Below are 18,834 nucleotides of genomic sequence, written 5' to 3'. Positions count from 1 at the left end.
AAGAGGGTAGTAAAGCAATTTTAGATAAATAAAACCTTTATTACTTCAGTAAATACGATTTTTGTAATGCTACACTGGAGTGATTCAAAAGCGATAGAGGGTTAAAAAGCCATTTTTTTTTTAAAAGAATTTGCCCTTAGTGTGTAGAGACCTTTAAAATATTTGAGTCCCAGAATTTTGATACTCAAATATTGAATTAATTGGTAATATCTTGAATTTCAAAATTTGACGTGATCAATTAATTTAAATTTAGAAAATATATTAAAAAAATCAACAGATGTTCAAATTCAAATTGTTAAAATTCATACCTAATCCGTACCATATACGCAGTAAGGTAAATGTATAGACATTTCAGTGCATTCGCATGGTCAGTTGGGTTTCCTATTGGAATGTTGCTGACATTTTATTTTTCACGCTTTTGACAGAGGAGCCTGTTTTTCTCGAGAAAAAATGACGAGTTGATGGGCAATTAGTAAATATTTGGTGCAAAAGTTGTGCTGCAAAGTGCTAGTGAGGAGTCATGCTGACGTTGCTAAGTGAGACGCGCCTGTGGTCATTCAGGGAGGACATCAAGATCAAGGAGACGGACTTTGGGTGCTACAGGTACCATCAGAAGAAGGAGCTGTCCGATGAGAGTGTCTACGCGGCTGGGAAGCGCCTCTATGGCCAGAGGCGTGACATAAAGTACACAGTGGACAACAAGGGAGCCACAAAGCTCAGGAATTCCATCAGGAAACTGGAGGAATTGCTGGAGAAGCACAAGGTGATCTACTGCCAGTGGAAGGACAATGTTGTGCTGCGTCTGATGCTATCGAATGGTCTCATTGTTCACGTGTGTGTCAACATTTTCACGGGTGAGGTGATGAGAGTGGCCTTCGACAAGTACTTCCTCGGCAAGATCGTCTCCGAGGCAATCACAGATGTTCTCATGACGAGGCTGCACATTCTCATTGCCTACAATCAGAATCAGATCACCTTTGTGTATCTGCAGAAGCCTAGCCTGAGGAGATCGTTGCCTGAGAAGATCAGTCGTATGGAACCCAAGATCTTCAATATTATCATTGGAGGTCCACAGGGCAGGAAGCTGCCACGTCAGATCTCGTGCAATGTCAGCTGCGATCTCGTGGCCATCTGGACGAGATCTTCGCAGAATGAGGTGTACCCCTGGAGACCGACTGTGCGTGATCAGGATCGTGCCAATATTCACATCTACAAGCTCAGTCGTGCCAAATTGGAACCACTGTGCTTCCACTGGACAGAAAATGATCCCATTTGCATTGAATTTGTCCGCCTGAGTGACAATCAACTGAGGACAGTGGAACAGAAAGTGTCCCGAAAGGGAGAAGTGACTATTGAGAGTTCAGTGTATGAAATTAATAAAGTGAAATTGAACAGAATTGCCGTGACATCCATTCCGCTGCAGACTCAGGTGTGCTGCCATTCCTACAGTCCGGATCACGAGAAGCTCATGCTAGGCTGCATCGACGGGTCAATTGTGCTCTTCGACGAAGGTCGAGGCATCACACATCTCGTCAAAGCGGCTTTTGTAAGTCTCCCCAAAATTTCCTAATTTCCATTACAATATTTTTTTTGGTGTATTTTGCAAGACGTTAACCCTCGATGAACCTGATTAAGTCAAGTTTTTTTTTAGTAATTTTCTTTTGTTCATTTTTATAATAAAAAATGTTCTGAATTTTGCAATATTTATCTGGATTAATAAAGTTTCCAACCGGTCCGAGTTTTACATAGAGCTTCGTAAAGGGTTTTCTTTTTTATTAAGATTATCGATTTTTTTCCGGTTCATAACCGATTGGAACCGATTCAGATTTATTAGGGATTCCAAGATCTTTCCAACGAATCCACGTTTGTCAAAATCGGTTGGAAAATAAGGTTTTTAGGGTCCTTTTTACTTTCATTCTTGAAAACTTTACAACTTTTTTTAATTCCATAGAAATAACTCAAATTATAAGATAAAGGGGTGGCAAAGCTCAATACCGCAAAAATACTTTCGCATCATTTACCATTCACCGTTCAAAATATAGTTTAAAGAGTAATAAAAATTAAATTCGAACAACAATTACTTATCGGTAAATAATCGGTTCATTACCGGTTCACAATCGATTTGAACCGAATTATAAATCACTCAAAATATTTCCCAAAATACACCTAAAGGAGTAATTAAATTGAATTTCGTATAAAAATTATTTATCGGTTATGAACCGGTTCATTAGCGCTTCAAAACCGTTTGGAACTGGTTCAGTTTTGTCGGAAATTCCAAGACCTTTCCAACGAATTCAAGATTGTCAAAATCGGTTGGAAAATAGGGTTTTTAGTGTCTTTTTTACTTTTATTCTTGAAAACTTTACATGGATGGAATGCATAAAAATTGCATAGAAATAACTCAATTAATAAGATAAAGGGGTGGCAAAGCGTCCCAGGCTTTGCGAAATGCTCGAACTCGTGACTTAGATGCTATGCCTCAAAGGTACTTTGGCATCATTTACCGTTTACTCAACCGATTTGAATCAATTCATAAATCACTCAATAGATTCCACAAAATATAGTTTAAAGAGTAATAAACATTATATTCGAATTAAAATTACTTATCGGTAAATAATCGGTTAATTACCGGTTCACAACCGATTTGAACCGACTTATAAATCACTCAAAATATTTCCCAAAATACACCTCAGGAGTAATTTAATTGAATTTCGTATAAAAATTGTTTATCGGTTATGAACCAGTTCATTACCGATTCAAAACCGATTGGAACTGGTTCAGTTTTGTCGGAAATTCCAAGACCTTTCCAACGACCCCAAACATGACGCCATTCGCTTGATAAATGCAAATGATTTTTAATCTTTGTCCTTGAAAAACCGTTATTAGGAATGATTCAACGCTATTTTCGTCCAAGGACGAAATGTCCGCCTGGGTTATTTCTAAAACACATCCAAAAATGAAAAAAATCGCACTACGTGTTTTCGATCAATTGCAAAAAACATGGTTTTGGATGGGAAGGGGAGGGGTGTGAGGAAAATGAGGGGCATGTTAACGATCCTTGGGTCTACTTATTGGGGGGTCGCCCTTAGGTCCCAAGTCGCTATCTCTAAGCGTTTGGTCTCTAGAGCTGATGACAGCTGGATAAACAGACGGGCAGACGGACAAACAGCGTGACGCCAAAAAACTCGAAACTTCAGATTTCCAAAATTCTACCAAAATACGACTCCTAAGGGGGGTAAGGAGTCGAAATTTGTCATAATTCTTTGAATAGGGTTGGAGGAACGTCTGTTCGACAGGGAACTCCTATTGACACTATTTGTAAAAATGTTGAAAATTAATTAATTTATCTAGTAAAATATAAGTAATATAACGTTTTTTCTGTAATATACCCTTTACTATAACTGAGATGTTCAAATTTCATATCCCAAATGGTACAGAGTAGGGTGTCAATAGGTGCTGACACGAGTTCTTAAAGTGTCAATAGACATTCCTTTGACCCTATTTAGTTTTTTTTTCATTTTATAGAGATTGTACAGAGATACAATGGCAAAGGGACAAAAGGACGAGCTCCGGTTAGATAAGAAATTAGAGAAACTTTGTGTCCGATATTGCACACAAAACAATTTTTATATAATTTTAAAATATATTAAAAGATATTTTTAAGAAAACAAATACAATAAATCACTCTACGAGATTCCATAAACCATTTATATTGCTCCTTGGAAATTACAAGGGGCCAACTCACTTTTTGGAAATTTTGAGGTTTTAATGCACTCAGACAGAGAATTTAATAAAATTTCAGATGATATGAGTCAATAAATTTCGTTATTATAAAAGTTTTTCAAAATTTTACTGTTTATGATTGCTTGCGCGGTTTTGTTTAAAGTCAAGGGGTACAAATACAAAATAAATTTATCGTTGAAATTTTTGTGAAACAAGGGAGTAACTCAAGCAAGTTGATTCTGTATGAAAATTTGCGCATCATTTAGAATGACAAAGAGCTAACTCATAAAAAAACATATTTTGAAAAGTAAAAAAATATGTATGTTCCGATGTTTATAATAATGCTCATACAAATAGAAAAGAATTAAATTGTTTTTTTTTGTTTTTAGACAATTATTTATACAAAGTTAAATCTTTCATTGGCACTCAATGGGTCAAGTGGTAGAGCACTCGCTCTATGATGCAAGTGTCCCGGATTCGAATCCCCTTTATGTCACCAGGAATTTTTCTGGCGTTAAAGGTGTTCGGATTGCATCCAGTAAGCTTCACTGCACTTGATTCCACGGGCATGGGACTGACAATCTCATCCCGTGGAAGAAAAAATAATAATGCATGTCTAGAATCCCCTTGCGGAAAGGCCTAGTTCCTTCATGGAATGTTGTGCCAGCATTATTATTATTATTCCTGTCTAGAATTTTGATTGTAGAGCAATTTTGTTCGGTTTATGTGTATTATCTGTGAAAAGTCTCTGTATTACACTAAGAAAAAAACGAACCAAAAAAGAAAAAAAAACATGAAGAGCGGGTCTGAGACTTGAACCCATAACCTTTGTGCTGACGATCTCGCGTTTTTCGGCTGCGCCATGAACTTGCTTACTTCTCTTAACTCTTTCCGGACCACAACATATCCAGCGAACGAATTTCAGTAAAACTCACTTTATTGTAAGTCTTATAGTGGTCAAATATGATACTTTTGTAGATAAAGAATTTTCTCCGCCTCTGGGAAATTGGAAAACTCATGGGAACTCTCGTCCCCAAAAGAACGAAAAGGAGACAAACTTGGACAAACTTCAATTTTCCAAAAGCCAATAATATCAATTTTGTGAATTATTTTTGCGTATCAAATGACTCCTTTACTATGTTGATCACTAAAACAAGAAGAATTATTGACCAGTATCTTCTGAGATGTCCAGGAAGTGGTCAAGAAGACACCAAATTCCTACTTGCCAACAGATACCTCAAAATATTTCACATAATAACACTTTAAAACACATTTCTTTCAACACGATGTTATTGTAGACACATTAAGCTTTCTCAAGAGCCAAAAAAACAGTTCCTGGACAATCAGAATTCACCAAAATCCGGAATAATAAGAAAAACGTCCCTGAAAGCAATCTCCCTCACTGCCAAATGTCAAAATTATCGGCCATATCCCGTCAAATAATATCTGCAGATATCTTTAAGATTTCTGTAGAGAAAATCTACACCTCTACAGAATATCTGCAGATAATATCTGTAGATATTCTTACGAATTTTATTTGGGCTTGGGACAAAATTCATCAGAATATTTCGGCAGATTTTCTGACGAATCTCTGACGAATTTCTGTAGATATTCTGCCGATTTTCTGTAGATTTTTTCTACATTCCAGACTTTCCAGACAAGATGTGTCAGAAGAGATGGAAAAATTTTTCACTGAAGTTTGCAAAATTCAATAGAGTTATTTTTTGTGATATCACGGTGTTTATATAAAATAAAGAATTCTGCGACGCCGTGTTACAAGTAGAGAAAAGTGAAGTGAAAACTTTAAGCAGAGTATCGACCTAAATTTCGTGTTTTTGTATCATTCCATGGGCGATTTTTAAAAAATTAGTATTTTTGCTCGCATCTTTTTACTTATTTAAAATGTTTAATCGGTAATGCTTGTTAAGCAGAGCGTACCATTTTCTTTATAACTCCTACAGTTTCTACATAAATCAACAATATTTTTGTGAAGTAATGGACACTATGCCGATTTTCTCGGCAGAAATTCTACCGAAAATCTGTAGATTTTCTGCAGAAATTCTGCCGAAAATCTACAGATTTTCTAGCAGAAATTCAGCATAAAATCTACAGATTTTCTCTGAATACACTGGAATATACCGTTAAAATTCAAAAAACCTCAGAGTAAAATCGGCAGGTAGAATAATGATTTGACGGGTCGCTCTCGCTTGGAATTTTGTTACAAGGTTGGTGTCAAAAAGCAAATGCCGGGCATTGGCGGGATAACCTTACATTTGACCTCTAGATTTTTGGGGACGAGAGTACCCATAAAGTTTGAACAAGTTTTCTGAAAATTTAAGGAAAAATTGTTTTTCGAATTTATATAATCTGTAATTGTTAGTTATCATACTTATTGGCCCCGAGAGGTTTTTCCTTATTCTGGTCTAAAAAAATTAAAAAAAAAGTCACAATATCTGCAAGGAAGCAGAAAATCGAAAATTCACGATTTTTGGCCAAAAATATTTAAGCTCAGGAGTTAATTGGGATCCTGCAAAAAATATCCTAGATTTGGACATCCTTATAGTTTGTAATCATCCACAAGAATCGGATTTTTATCTATTCTAGATAGTCTAAAAAAAATTGTTGTTTCCATGGGTACCCAGTGTCCCAAAGGAGACGAAAGAGTTAAGAAACTTTCAGTGAAAATATCGCGAGTACCACAACCATGTTTTATATTTTTTGCGTTCAAGAAAGTCCCTAAAAGCGAGTGAGGGTTAATGAGAAAAGCTAATTTGCATGTCTTTTTGTTTTTCGACAAAAGATCGCGACAATGATATCGTGGCACTGTGACTCGGGGCTGGTAGTGATAGCGAATGAGAGGTGCCAATTTCAGTGTTTCGACATCTCTCTCTCCTGCATAAAGAGTCAATTGATTAGCGAAGACTACACGCCTTCCAATATTCTCGATGTCTCCAACTACTTCAGCAATCAACCGACTCTGTCCAAGATCTGCTGGAACAGAAAGCCCGATTTGCAGGGTCATACAGAGAAATTCAGTCAGACGGACAGTTTTCTCTTCCTGATCTTCGAAGGAGGTCCAGTGGGATGTATGCGATTCTTCGGTGGCAGCGGCATGAAAGGTAAGTGCGCCACTTTCTCAGCCCCCAAAAAACTCGACAATGTTTAATTAATCATTGGACAATTTATTCTTCACAATTTTTATTTTGGTTTTTCTCTCAAGATAATTAAAGCATGGAACGTGTGATTTTTTGCACTTTCTTCAATTAAAAAATAAAAATTACTTTTGTAAATAGGCTGTGATATTGGTGTTGAAGTTCACTTTTTTCCAATTAATTTAATTTTTGGTTGGAGAATATTTAGGAAATCCTCAGTTTTCCCATGATCTTGTTGATTGGCGAGAGCAAACTGCATTTTTGGTACAATAAAAGTCATTGAATTATTTTCACAATGAAACATGAAGATCAATGAAAGCCGCTTAGGCTATTATAAAGATTTTCTTGGAAAATCTTGATGATTCACAATTTTCCAAATGACTCAATCTATCAACATTTTTAATTGAACTACTTTTTCAGACTTATAAAAATTTATATTCAAGTACGGCCATTGAGAATTCTATTTTAATTGCAGAATTCTTAGTGATCTCTGTCATTTTTTAAATTAAAGTAAATTGATATTGATGTCGTCCTACGGAGACATCCAATATTTTTGCGATAGGGTAAAGTGCCCATGCTTCGTACGATCCTAAGCTTCGGCATGACTAAATTTTCCTGTGTTTCTGAGTAAATGTGACTCCGAAAGATATTTTTAAAAAACTTGGATGCGATGAATCAAGTAATTGCAATTTTCAGGAGATATTCATACGTCTGGCTTTACACCAGATGTCTTTGTGCACAGCTACTTGAGCCTCAATCAGGTGGAGAAGGCCATTAATATCCTATTGTGCCTAAATTGGGATACTTACGGGGCTATGTGCTTGAATTCCCTGCACAAAATAGCCAATTTCATATTCCGGCATCCCCTGACGGCAGACAGGGAACTGCAACTGCAGAAAGCCCTGGGAAGCTTTCATGTGCCCGTGAAGCCTCTGTGCGAGGAGACTGAATTGGAATTTGGGGATCAAGTGAAGGATATTACGAGGAAGTTTTTTCAGTATTTGCTGCGCTATCGCTCTTTTGAGAAGGCCTTCAGCCTGGGCATTGATATCAATGATGAGGACTTGTTTATGGATCTGCACAATGCTGCTGTGGCGAATGGAGATGCCAGTCTTGCCGAAGATGCACTGAGGAAGGCAGAGGAGATCATCAACAATGTTAACAGTCGGGGCAGTAGCCGTAAGTGTATGAAATTTATCTTTGTTTTGAAGGGAAATGCGAACGCTTTATGACCGCTTCATGACCCCTTTATGACCGTTCTATGACTGCTTCATGACCCCTTTATGAGTGCTTCATGACCGCTTTATGACAGCTTTACGAACGCTTCATGACCACTTTATCACCGTTCTATGACTGCTTCATGACCCCTTTATGACCGCTTTATGACAGCTTTATGACTACTTCATGACCACTTTATGAACGCTTCATGGCCACTTTATCACCGTTCTGTGACTTCATCATGACCCCTTTATGACTGATTCATGACCGCTTTATAACCGCTTTATGACCACTTTATGACAACTATGACTGCTTCATGACCGCTTTATGATCGCTTTATGAACGTTTCATGACCGCTTCATGATCACTTTATCACCGTTCTGTGACTGCTTCATGACTGCTTTATGACCCCTTTATGACTGCTTCATGGCCGCTTTATAACCGCTTTATAACCACTTTATAACCGCTTTATGACCGCTTCATGACTGCATCATGACCGTTTTATGACCGTTTTATGAACGCTTCATGACCGCTTCATGACCACTTTATCACTGTTCTGTGACTGCTTCATGACCGCTTTCTGACCACTTTATAACCGATTTATGACCGCTTTATGACCACTTTATAACAGTTTTATGACCGTTTCATGACTGCTTTATGATCACTTCATGACCGCCCAAATAACAATTTGAGGTAAGATTACCGTTGGGTGTATGTATTCTGGATTCCAAAATGACGGTCTTCAGAGAGTCGAATGACGGAAAGTGGGGAATAATATGACGGTAATTACGGAAGTCATTTGGCGTCATAATAACTCTGAGATTACTCGCTCACGACTAAAATATGACGCCGACTTCCCGTAACTTCCAGTGTCCCTATAAAAATCTTCCCCTCACTGGATATATGCAAGGAGAAATTTTACTTGTCAAATGGCAAATAGAACTATTCAGTGCTGTGAATTCGCAAAATAATTGATATCTTCGCGAGTTTTCTCAACAATATTATAGTGTGCATTGGAAGGAAAAGCTCCTCCAGTAGAAATGTGTGTTGTGATTCGAAAAAGTACAGTTTAAAAGTACAGAATTAAGTGAAAATTAGGCAAGTTTTTGCATGATAAACACACAAACATTTTTTTTTGTAAAATGAAATTTTGTGGTTCAGGAGTTTGTTTCAGTTTCTTTAGTGTCCTGTGATCAAAATTTTGTGTCGAAGTGACCCATTTAGTGAAATTTTTTAAAGATTTTTTTGTGTTGCTATTCAGTTGGAAAATTTTCGACATGTCGGGTGGCTCATTCAGCAATAGTCGAACGGCAAAAATCTTCGCAAATGTGAGTAGTGCATTAGGGAAAAATGAGAGAAATTTACATAGAACGTAGTAGAAAAAGATAGAAAATGTGAAGAATGGTTGAGAAAATAGTGTCTACGGTGGTAATGCAATACTGTTCAAGGTTGACCATGGATACACAACATTAAAATATTTTAAGAAATTGTTCAATGTTCATTAAAGCCCACTTCAAGCACATGTTAATGGTGTAGGGACTTTATCATCAAAATTTACAGCGAATCCCGATACATCCTGTGAGGGAACTATCATCAAACAAGTCCTTTAGACTAAAAAGGCAGAAAACCTTCATCTTCCTTCTCAGAATGTTGATAGGATCCGTTGAAAGACTGAACTATTAGAATAGAATATTGAGTATTGCTGAGTGATTACAATGCCCAAGGATAGGGCATGTTATTTCCCTTGCTATAAGGACCAAAGGAACGGGACTAGTCTCAATATATTTTCTATATCCTTAATCAATAGGACAATAGAGTCTCGTCCGTTATAGTTTCCTTAATATATCAAAATCACTTTGTGCAATTTGCTCTTAAAAACCTCTAAAGTTATCGATATTTGACTTGAAATTTCAAGGACTTCTAGAATGAATCCTGGAATAAAATTTGTATCAGAGTATTGGGACTTTTAATTCCAAGGATTCATCCATAAAATCCTAATCATCTTTACAATTTAGCTAATATAAATGAAAGGGTTATGATATTTTCCAAATCATAAGAACAAAATTGTACATTTTTTAAGGCTAAATTTAACACATTTACAAAGGCAAATTAAAACTTTGACCTATGGCAAACTATTTTTGAACTATTCAAGAATATGTTTGCTAAATCAAAATTATAAAATAATCAATAGTTTCAGAACTATTGAAGATTAAAAATATAGTAATTTCCCATCAATAATTGGGTCAACCAGCAATGGTGAAAAGCGACATCGGGAAATGAAAACAAAAGTTGCAATCAGTCTCAGCAAAAATTTAGTAAGTAAGAAAATTATGTCATTAAAATTTCAAAATTAGGTTTGGGTCATATTTTGATATTGAATGCTTGAAGTGGGATATTAAAATTTGTGTAAAAGTCTTAAAATTTTTCCTAATGAATCACACTAAAGCCATAGTAATCAACAAGGTGTTTCACTACCGGCAGCAGAGTACAGCGGCATTACTCTTAGAAAGAGCAAGTGCCTTAATGACTTTGCAGGGCTTTTATCTCACCATCCAGGGCCTTCCTGATCATCGGCACTTGCGTGCCTAAATAATCAACGGCCCAGCTCCAATTGCCTCCAGTGGCAATTTTAGAGTCGGCTTTCAGAGAGATTCCTAGTGAATTTTCTGCTGAGATCCTGCATTGAGGCTCCTCATAGCCGAGTTGCGTGCAGATTTTTCTGCCCTTCCCCAGAGAGGCAACTGATTGTTGCCTATAACAGGATGCCTTGATACCTGAGGCCTATTGGCCAACCATTAGATGCTGTCGAAGGACGCCGGGGACAACTGAACCAGGATCCGCAGACTAGGAAGCTCCTGGAGCCACTCGAAGAGCAGGGAATTGTTCTGAGCTATTCGGAATAATTTCCTCCTCTAGCCTGAGCTCTGCTCAAGGCGGAGCTTGGACAAATACAAAGTTGTGAAGTGCACTTAACGTTTTCATTCAAAGTGCGTACGTCGATTTCGTACCTATGCGGTAGAGAAGGACGCCAAATGCATTGTTTTTAGCGGGTCATTTTTTATACGGAAAAAGACCGTCGTTTGGAGTCGCGTTTGTTACTGCATGGCAGAGTAAACTTTAGAACCGTAAAATAACGATAATATTACTAATTCAATCTTGAGTAATGCTGTGACCAAAATACTACGCGAATATGACTAATTTTTAAGATTCCAATTAGGAGTAATCTTTTTTCTCCATTTCTTGTACACCAAAAACCAGTTATTTTTGAGTCATATTTTTTTGCGTATTGGGCGCTTTATGACCACTTCATGACTGTTTCATGACTGCTTCATGACCGCTTTATGACCGCTTCATGACCGTTTTACGACCGCTTCATGACTGCTTTTTGACTGCTTTATGACTTCTTTGTGACCGCTTTCTGACCGCTTTATAACCGCTTTATGACGGCTTCATGACCGCCTCACGACTGCTTCATGACTGCTTTATCACTGCTTCATGACTGCTTTATGACCGCTTTATGACTGCTTTATGACCTCTTTAGGATTACAATGATCCCCAACTTTCCAAAAACCTTTTTGGGCTTATCGCTGTTGTATTTTTGGGTTTGGTTAGACTCCACTTGCTCACACTCTTCGTGCTCCCTGTGTACGGAGAACTCAGCATCGTCCAGTGAGGATTTGACAAATGAAGGTGTCCAGAAGCCACCGGATGTGGTTGAATGTTCCTCATGTGCCAATGAGAGTGACAATCTTCTGGGTCCGAGTTTGCCCAAGCGACAGGGTGTCAATGCGGCTTCGGTGACTTCAACAGCTTCCTCTACATCGTCCTACGTTGAACATCCACCGTTGCCGACTGTGTCATCAACACCCAAGACCTCCTATATCCCACCTCTGCCATATACCTCCAATACCCTTCAGGATCAGACGTACAGAATTACAATTCCCAAGCCTGAACTGAAGATTTCACGGGCAACAACAGCTTTTGGGGGACACAATGTCAAAACCCTGTACAATTCCCATGAGGATATCTTTCTCACTGATCCACCATTGCCGGCTGCTGCTAAGGTCAGTCCTGGGAAAAAAGGCGTTATTGGTGGGAGTCAGCAGAATCTCCTGGATGAGAGTGGAGGGGCAACAAGTCGGATGGGATGGAGACCAAATCTTGGTCACAATAGTTTTTCCACTGACTACCTTGATCGTTTCCATGATTCCTTCAGTCGGAGTCCCACTAAACCGCCAAAAGCTCTACCTCGATCTGTTTTTCCCAAAGAGCACATGGTTATCGATGTGATTCCCAAGCCCTCAAGTGTCCAAGTGCCACGATCAGGGAGTGCAATTGATCAGACTCTGGGTATTCCACTAACTTACAATCCTCCCAGTTTTCACCATCTCAAACATTCCTTTCCAACTGTTTCTCTGTATGGGAGGAATACTGGTCCACCGATGGGCATCTCACGTGCCGACAGCCTTCAGTCCATCAATACTGTGGCCGTGCCCACGGTTATTCATCAGTATCCACTGATATCGGGCAATATTCCGGCTGTTTCGTCCAGTCATTCGCCAAAAACGCACCTCCTGGAGAACAGTGCAATAATCAATCCGTCCACTAGTGGAAGTTCTTCCTATTTGCGCAACACCAAGGATACAGCATCAATTCTGGCCCTGACATCACCAGCAGGAAGGACTCAGGCCAATTTAGCGGCAACCGGAAGTTCTGGACAAAATGCCAAGAAGGAGTCCGGAGAGAAGAATAAAGTGAAGTTCTCCGATACTATTACAGTTGCAGTTGTTCCGGTAATTTTGCAATTGTCCCTTGTCTGAGGATTTTGAGGAATTGAATTGGTAATTTTTGGTTTGCAGGAAATCCCAAGGAAAGAAAAATCATCAGTTCCTAGTGAACGATCCAAGAGATCCAATGGATATCACCAAATAACAGATCCACAGAAAGAATTGGCCGACAGCTTGCCACTGTGTCATCCAAATGATGAGTATCTGAAGGATTTTACTCCAATGTCTGGTAAGTTTTCTGGAAATCTGAATGCCCAAAAAATAGGCCTACCCTATTTTGCAATGAATGTAAATTTTGAGGCCTCTATCTCTAATAGTTTCCGAGATAATCGACTTTAAAGATTTTCCGCCACTTTTATGCATTTCTCATCCAATTTTTTTTCATTTTCAAGTGAAATTTTCAACGCTGAAACTTCAATAGCCAAAAAATTCCTAGAATTCCTATCTGAGCACTCTCTTCATCATGTACCTTTTAGCCCAACTCGTATGGGGTCACTTCTCGATTTAATGATTCTTCCCTCCCATGATTCACAAAGAATACTTGAATACGACCAGGCTCCTCTTCCTGGTATATCAGACCACGACTTAATCTTTGCTTCTTATAATCTGCAATTTCTTAAACCGTCTAATAAATTTAAAATCATCTTCGATATTAAGCGCTGTGATAGCGAGGTTGCATGTTCTGCTGCTTTCGAGTTCTGTTGGGGTAATTTATACCTTGAAACTTCAGCTACCAAGAAAGTACAAGTTTTTACATCTTTTATCAACGATTTATTTGAGAGAGTAGTGCCCAAGAAGCGCTCAATTATCCCTCCCTTGTCCACTCCTTGGATTGATGACAGTGTCGTGAATCTTATTAAGCGCAGGGACTCTGCATATATTAAATGGAAGCGTTCTCGCAATCAGGTTGATTGGGCCATTTTTAGGAGATTACGAAATAGAGTTCGAAATCATATTAAGTTTCGCAAGAAACAACATTTTAATAGAAGCTTAAACCCTAAGCTTCCATCGAGAACACTTTGGTCCAATATTAAAAAGCTTGGTATGCGACCATCTGTCTCACATGGGGAGATGAACTCTCTTTCAGCTTTTGCTCTATGCTCATTCTTTTCTTCTACATCTGCTGATTCCTTAGTCTGTCCATCGCTTCCCTCAGCGCCCTAGGAGGGTTTTAGCTTCATCTGCTTCGCACAAGCAGATGTTATTTTCGCTATTTCCCGTGTCAAGTCGGGTGCTATGGGGTGTGATGGTATTTCTCTAGATTTCATTAAGATTCTCCTCCCGGTAATCATCCCAGTGCTCACAGATCTCTTCAACCACATTATCACAACTTCCACTTTTCCGGATTCTTGGAAAGGAGCACTTGTTGTTCCGATTCCCAAAACGTCGAATCCTAAATCTGTTTCTGACTTTCGGCCTATTAGTCTTCTTCCTATTCTTTCAAAAGCTTTTGAAAACCTTCTTCACGAGCAAATTTCCCAGTATTTAACCGACAATGGTCTGCTTTGTGACTTTCAGTCTGGCTTCCGAAAGGGTCACAGCACTACGTCGGCGCTTCTCAAGGTTAATCATGACATCTCTTCGGCTATCGATCATGGTCACTTTGTGATTTTAGTTCTTCTGGACTTCACAAAGGCTTTCGATAGTCTCCCTCACAATCTTTCTGCTATAAATTGTTTGCATACTTCAATTTCTCATCCTCAGCTATTGCCCTCATTCGATCTTACTTTACAGGAAGATCTCAAATTGTCAAATTTGGTGAAGATGTTTCACCACCTTGTTCCTTAAGTAGAGGCATTGGTCAAGGTTCCATTCTTGGCCCTCTTATGTTTTCCCTCTTTATTAATGATTTGCCTACAGTATTACATAATTGCTTATTTCATCTCTATGCAGATGACCTCCAAATTTACGTTGAGGGTGATCCTTCCAATCCTGTAAATGCTTTTAATCTCATGAATTCAAACCTCTCTAGTATTGAGCACTGGGCAACTTCAAACGGCTTGATTTTGAATCCCAAAAAGTCTCAAGCAATCATTATCTCAAAGAAAACATTATCCTCTACTTCTTATCCCTTGTTCCTTAACGGAGAGATTATCCCTTACGTCGATCAGGTCAAAAACCTTGGTATCATCTTCAATTCAACCCTCTCATGGTCTGATCATGCCACATCCATTTGCCGCAAGGTCAACTATTCTCTATATACCCTCAGACGATTCCGGGACATCACGCCTTATGATACTCGCTTGATTCTCGCGCGAGCGCTTCTTCTTCCTTTTTTTTCATTACGGTGCAGAGCTTTTCTTTGCGGCGGATAGTGACACAATTCGTCGCTTAACTCTTTCGCGTCCCACTTTTATTCAGCAGATGAATTCATGTAAAATTGAGTTTCTCCTAATGCTTTATGATCAAATATAATAGTTCAGAGAGGAAAAAAATTTTCCATTGCGTGAAAACTCGGAAAAACCCCGGGTCATATATGACCCTGTTGTCCTCAAGGGAAGTGTACATACCATTTTCAAAATCTATATCACGGGCTTTTTAAAAGTTTTTTTTGCTTGAAGTTATTAATTTGGCCAAAACCATGGCAAACTGGATTGTTTTGATGAACACTGTATTCCTGGTGTTCAAGGAATCTTCCTGGAAATCCCTTGAACAGTCACTGTCACAATATTTTGAGTGGTATTTAGCAAAAATAAACTTATCCACATATTTATTCACTCACAATACAATTGCACAATATGAGACGCTTGCGGAATACTCTAAAATATTGCAAAATATTGTTACGATTTAAGGGGGGGGGGGTAACCCTTCCTCCCTTCGCAACCACCCTCGATGGACTTACGACCGAAGGAAGGCAACTAAGAACTCCTGGGCCCAAGGAAATGCATTAATTCCTTTTTTTTAAACATTTATTGATCTTCTAATTCTGGTGTAAATGGGGTTGTACATCTGCCTCCGATGATGGTATCCAGTCCAATCAGTCGCATCCCTCCGACGATGGCAGGAACCTCAAGTTCTCCTCCCTGGTAACGGCGACCCCCAACTGCTTTCTAATTCTCTCCAGGGTTGGGCGGTAACGATAGATCGCCATCACACTCTGCGCTTCCAGAGCGAGGAGAACGGGGCGGCAGATCGCCAACACACTCTCTTTTCTTCTGAGTGAGGGGGATGGGGCGAGAGATCGCCAACACTCTTTTCTTCCTGAGTAAGGGGAACGGGGCGAGAGACCGCCAAACACACTGTCCACACTAACTGGTGAGAACGGGGCAGAAAATTGCCACACACATTCTCACAGGGGATAACGGGGCCTAGAGCCTCACACTATCCACTCCTGTGGAGAGAACGGGGCGAAATATCACCAGCACACTCTCTCTTAAAGAGAGGGGGAAAACGGGGCGACAGATCGCCAACACATTCTCTTGTCCAAAAGGCAGTCATTAGACTGTGGGAATTGACCAACTCTGGTCCAATTCAATTCTATGGATTTCAGTTTCACACTTTTGGTCACATATTTAAGTGTTGCTCGCATGAATTCCAGCTTAAGATGAAAATCTCATCTTAAACTAAAATTAATTGATTTTGCAGGGTTTTAAGGAGGGATTCTCCACCCCCAGCTCATCGCGAACGACACCTCCTTTAGAGTCTTTATTTTAATGAGTTAGATTCATCAAATAACGAATTTTTAGGCACGAATTTGATTTGTTAATCCCAAATTCGTAACAATATGTTATAATTCATCAGATATAAGATGAAATGTCCAGGAGCAAGATGTTCCACCTGCATTTCACAAAGAAAAACAATGTCCCAACTACATTTCGCTATAGGTTTGGGACGAAAACACTGTTACCCTTGGGGACAATAGGGTCATATATGACCCGGAAAATTCTACACGCTTTTCTGGAAAATTGAGAGTAGTTTATTATATCAAAATATGCAATATACAATCTTTGGATATTCTATTTTGTGTTTCTAAAGAACTTTTTGTTGAAAAAAATAAATTAATATAAAAAATTTTAAAAAAGAAAAGTCATTTCACAAAGTTCGAAATTAGTGATTTTTGATCTCAAATATTTTCTATTCCTGAATATCTGGAGTCTTGAGAAAATTAGCCAAGAATCTTACATCCTTCTATTATGATGTCTTGCACATACCGATAGATTTCAATTAATGTAAATAGTCAAAAAAATTATTTTTTCCCCGGGTCATATATGACCCTGATGACGCGAAAGAGTTAACAGTCGCTTTTAATAATTGTGTCAGGTATATTTGCGGCTTAAATCGCCGTGACCACATCGCAATGTATTTGTTGGTTGTGACCTGACTTCTCTTCTGAACATGAGAGCAGTGCTCTTTTAGTTCAATTTGTTGCTTTATGGACGTCCTGAGTACCTATCGAATCTTCTGGTTAGGGGGGGTTCGGCAAGGGTTCGAGGACTTATAGTACCTAAATCTAACAGTGACTGCCTTTATCGCACACTGTTTGTAAAGGGCATAGTACTTCACAACTCCATTCCAGCTAATAGCCGTAACTCTGCTGATGCTATTCGGCGGCATTTTCAGGCTAAACCTTGAGAAATTATCGCCTAAATTTTTCTTCTTTTTGTTTATTTTTCATTTTTTTCTCATTGTGATGTATTAATTTTTTTTTGTAATTTTTTTTTCTTTTTTTCACAATTGTAAGAGGGATGACCCTATTATTGTGAATTAAATAAACTATTATTATTATTAAAAAATTTTGCACATATCAAGCCTGAAAGGGGCTCTAAATGGACGTAAAGTTTGAGGCCTCTATCTCTAATAGTTTCCGAGATAATCGACTTTAAAGATTTTCAGTCACTTTTATGCATTTCTCATCCAATTTTTTGTGATATTCATTTTAATTTTAAGTTACTATATTCATAGCAAAGATGTACTTATTCCAATTTTTGGTATATTTGCAGATGTTAAACCTGAAGCTGAGAATGAGATGAATCCACGAAATTCAAATTCAACCATCAAAGTGGTTCATTTTGGCGTGGTCTGAAGCAATAATTTTAATCTTCCAGTTTTCTTTGGAGACAATCTGAAAGTACAAAATTAATCCGTCCAATCCCAATGAGAATTAAAAGAAAAAAGAAAGAAAAGACAGTGAATAAAATCTCCAATAGAGAAAGCTTTAAAGTTGACAAAAAGAAAATATTTAAAAACTTTTTTTTGAATGTTGTATTTTTAATAAAAACTATTATACATCTTTTGCATCTATTTCTTGGGCTTTTTCATGTCTTCTAGCTGTGCTTTTAGCTCTAGCAGTTCATTGTCTGGGACAAATCGGATTTCATCTTGGTCATCCGTGTGCTCAAGAACTTCCAGAGTTACACCTTCCGGAAGGGCAGCTTGGAGGATTCGCAGGAAAGTTGGATAGACTGGGGCATCTAAATCTTCTATTTGGACAATTCTTTCATAGACTGAGAGGGAGTATTCGCTGTCTATGACTGTTCCATTGGGTTTGAATCTCTGCACTTTCTGCTTCTTGGGAGGAACTGCCCATGAATCAGCCACCTCAAGTCCCATGTATTCTGCAGTATTGTGAACGAATTTTTGGTAGCTCTCGAGCACGGGAAAGTCATATCCGGTAAGGCGAAAGTTTACAGCTTCATACTGAGGGTATTTGGGCTTCAGCAGCTGCCGGAAAATCGACAATTAGGAGGGAAATTTGAGGGAAATAAGGAACATTTTACTCACATCCAAGTAGATAGGATCGTGCTTGCTGTAGCATCTGTTTGCTGGTGTATTTATGCGGAAAAGGCGCGAAAGGTGTCGAGGTAGAAGCACAGACTGAAAAACAGAGAAATTTCTTGATATTTTAATGGAAAATCTGTGAAAAATCAAATAAAAACAAACCCTGAACATCTCGAATAAGAAGAATTTTGAGGTTATGTCAACTGACAGCAAATATGGCGGGAATGCTGTGAGTT

The 18,834-nt window shown here is 38.5% G+C and overlaps 2 protein-coding genes across 2 annotated transcripts; one reads left to right on the top strand and one right to left on the bottom strand.

Moving 5' to 3' along the window:
* Positions 1 to 374: 374 nt before the first annotated feature.
* Positions 375 to 18,121, top strand: LOC129806651 (WD repeat-containing and planar cell polarity effector protein fritz). Its single transcript, XM_055855400.1, has 6 exons — positions 375 to 1,546; positions 6,524 to 6,842; positions 7,572 to 8,054; positions 11,706 to 12,886; positions 12,953 to 13,109; positions 17,821 to 18,121. The coding sequence occupies exons 1-6, from the start codon at positions 521 to 523 to the stop codon at positions 17,901 to 17,903; spliced, it is 3,249 nt and encodes a 1,082-aa protein (XP_055711375.1). The 5' UTR covers positions 375 to 520; the 3' UTR covers positions 17,904 to 18,121.
* Positions 18,065 to 18,830, bottom strand: LOC129806665 (39S ribosomal protein L48, mitochondrial). The gene is made up of 3 exons (XM_055855427.1): positions 18,761 to 18,830; positions 18,602 to 18,694; positions 18,065 to 18,541 (listed from the first exon to the last, which is right to left on the bottom strand). The coding sequence occupies exons 1-3, from the start codon at positions 18,767 to 18,769 to the stop codon at positions 18,119 to 18,121; spliced, it is 525 nt and encodes a 174-aa protein (XP_055711402.1). The 5' UTR covers positions 18,770 to 18,830; the 3' UTR covers positions 18,065 to 18,118.
* Between the last annotated feature and the right edge of the window lie 4 nt (positions 18,831 to 18,834).

Source organism: Phlebotomus papatasi, chromosome 3, assembly GCF_024763615.1.
Source record: "Phlebotomus papatasi isolate M1 chromosome 3, Ppap_2.1, whole genome shotgun sequence".
In the NCBI taxonomy this organism is placed as follows: Eukaryota; Metazoa; Arthropoda; class Insecta; order Diptera; family Psychodidae; genus Phlebotomus; species Phlebotomus papatasi.
This window is presented reverse-complemented; position numbering and strand designations above follow the sequence as displayed.

Excerpts from the sequence above, each read along its gene's own strand:
- LOC129806651 (XM_055855400.1), top strand. The coding sequence starts at position 521 with ATGCTGACGTTGCTAAGTGAGACGCGCCTGTGGTCATTCAGGGAGGAC. Across the intron at positions 1,547-6,523 it reads ATCTCGTCAAAGCGGCTTTT|ATCGCGACAATGATATCGTG; the intron begins GTAAGTCTCCCC and ends TTTCGACAAAAG. Across the intron at positions 13,110-17,820 it reads GGATTTTACTCCAATGTCTG|ATGTTAAACCTGAAGCTGAG; the intron begins GTAAGTTTTCTG and ends GTATATTTGCAG.
- LOC129806665 (XM_055855427.1), bottom strand. Across the intron at positions 18,542-18,601 it reads ACGATCCTATCTACTTGGAT|CTGCTGAAGCCCAAATACCC; the intron begins GTGAGTAAAATG and ends ATTTTCCGGCAG.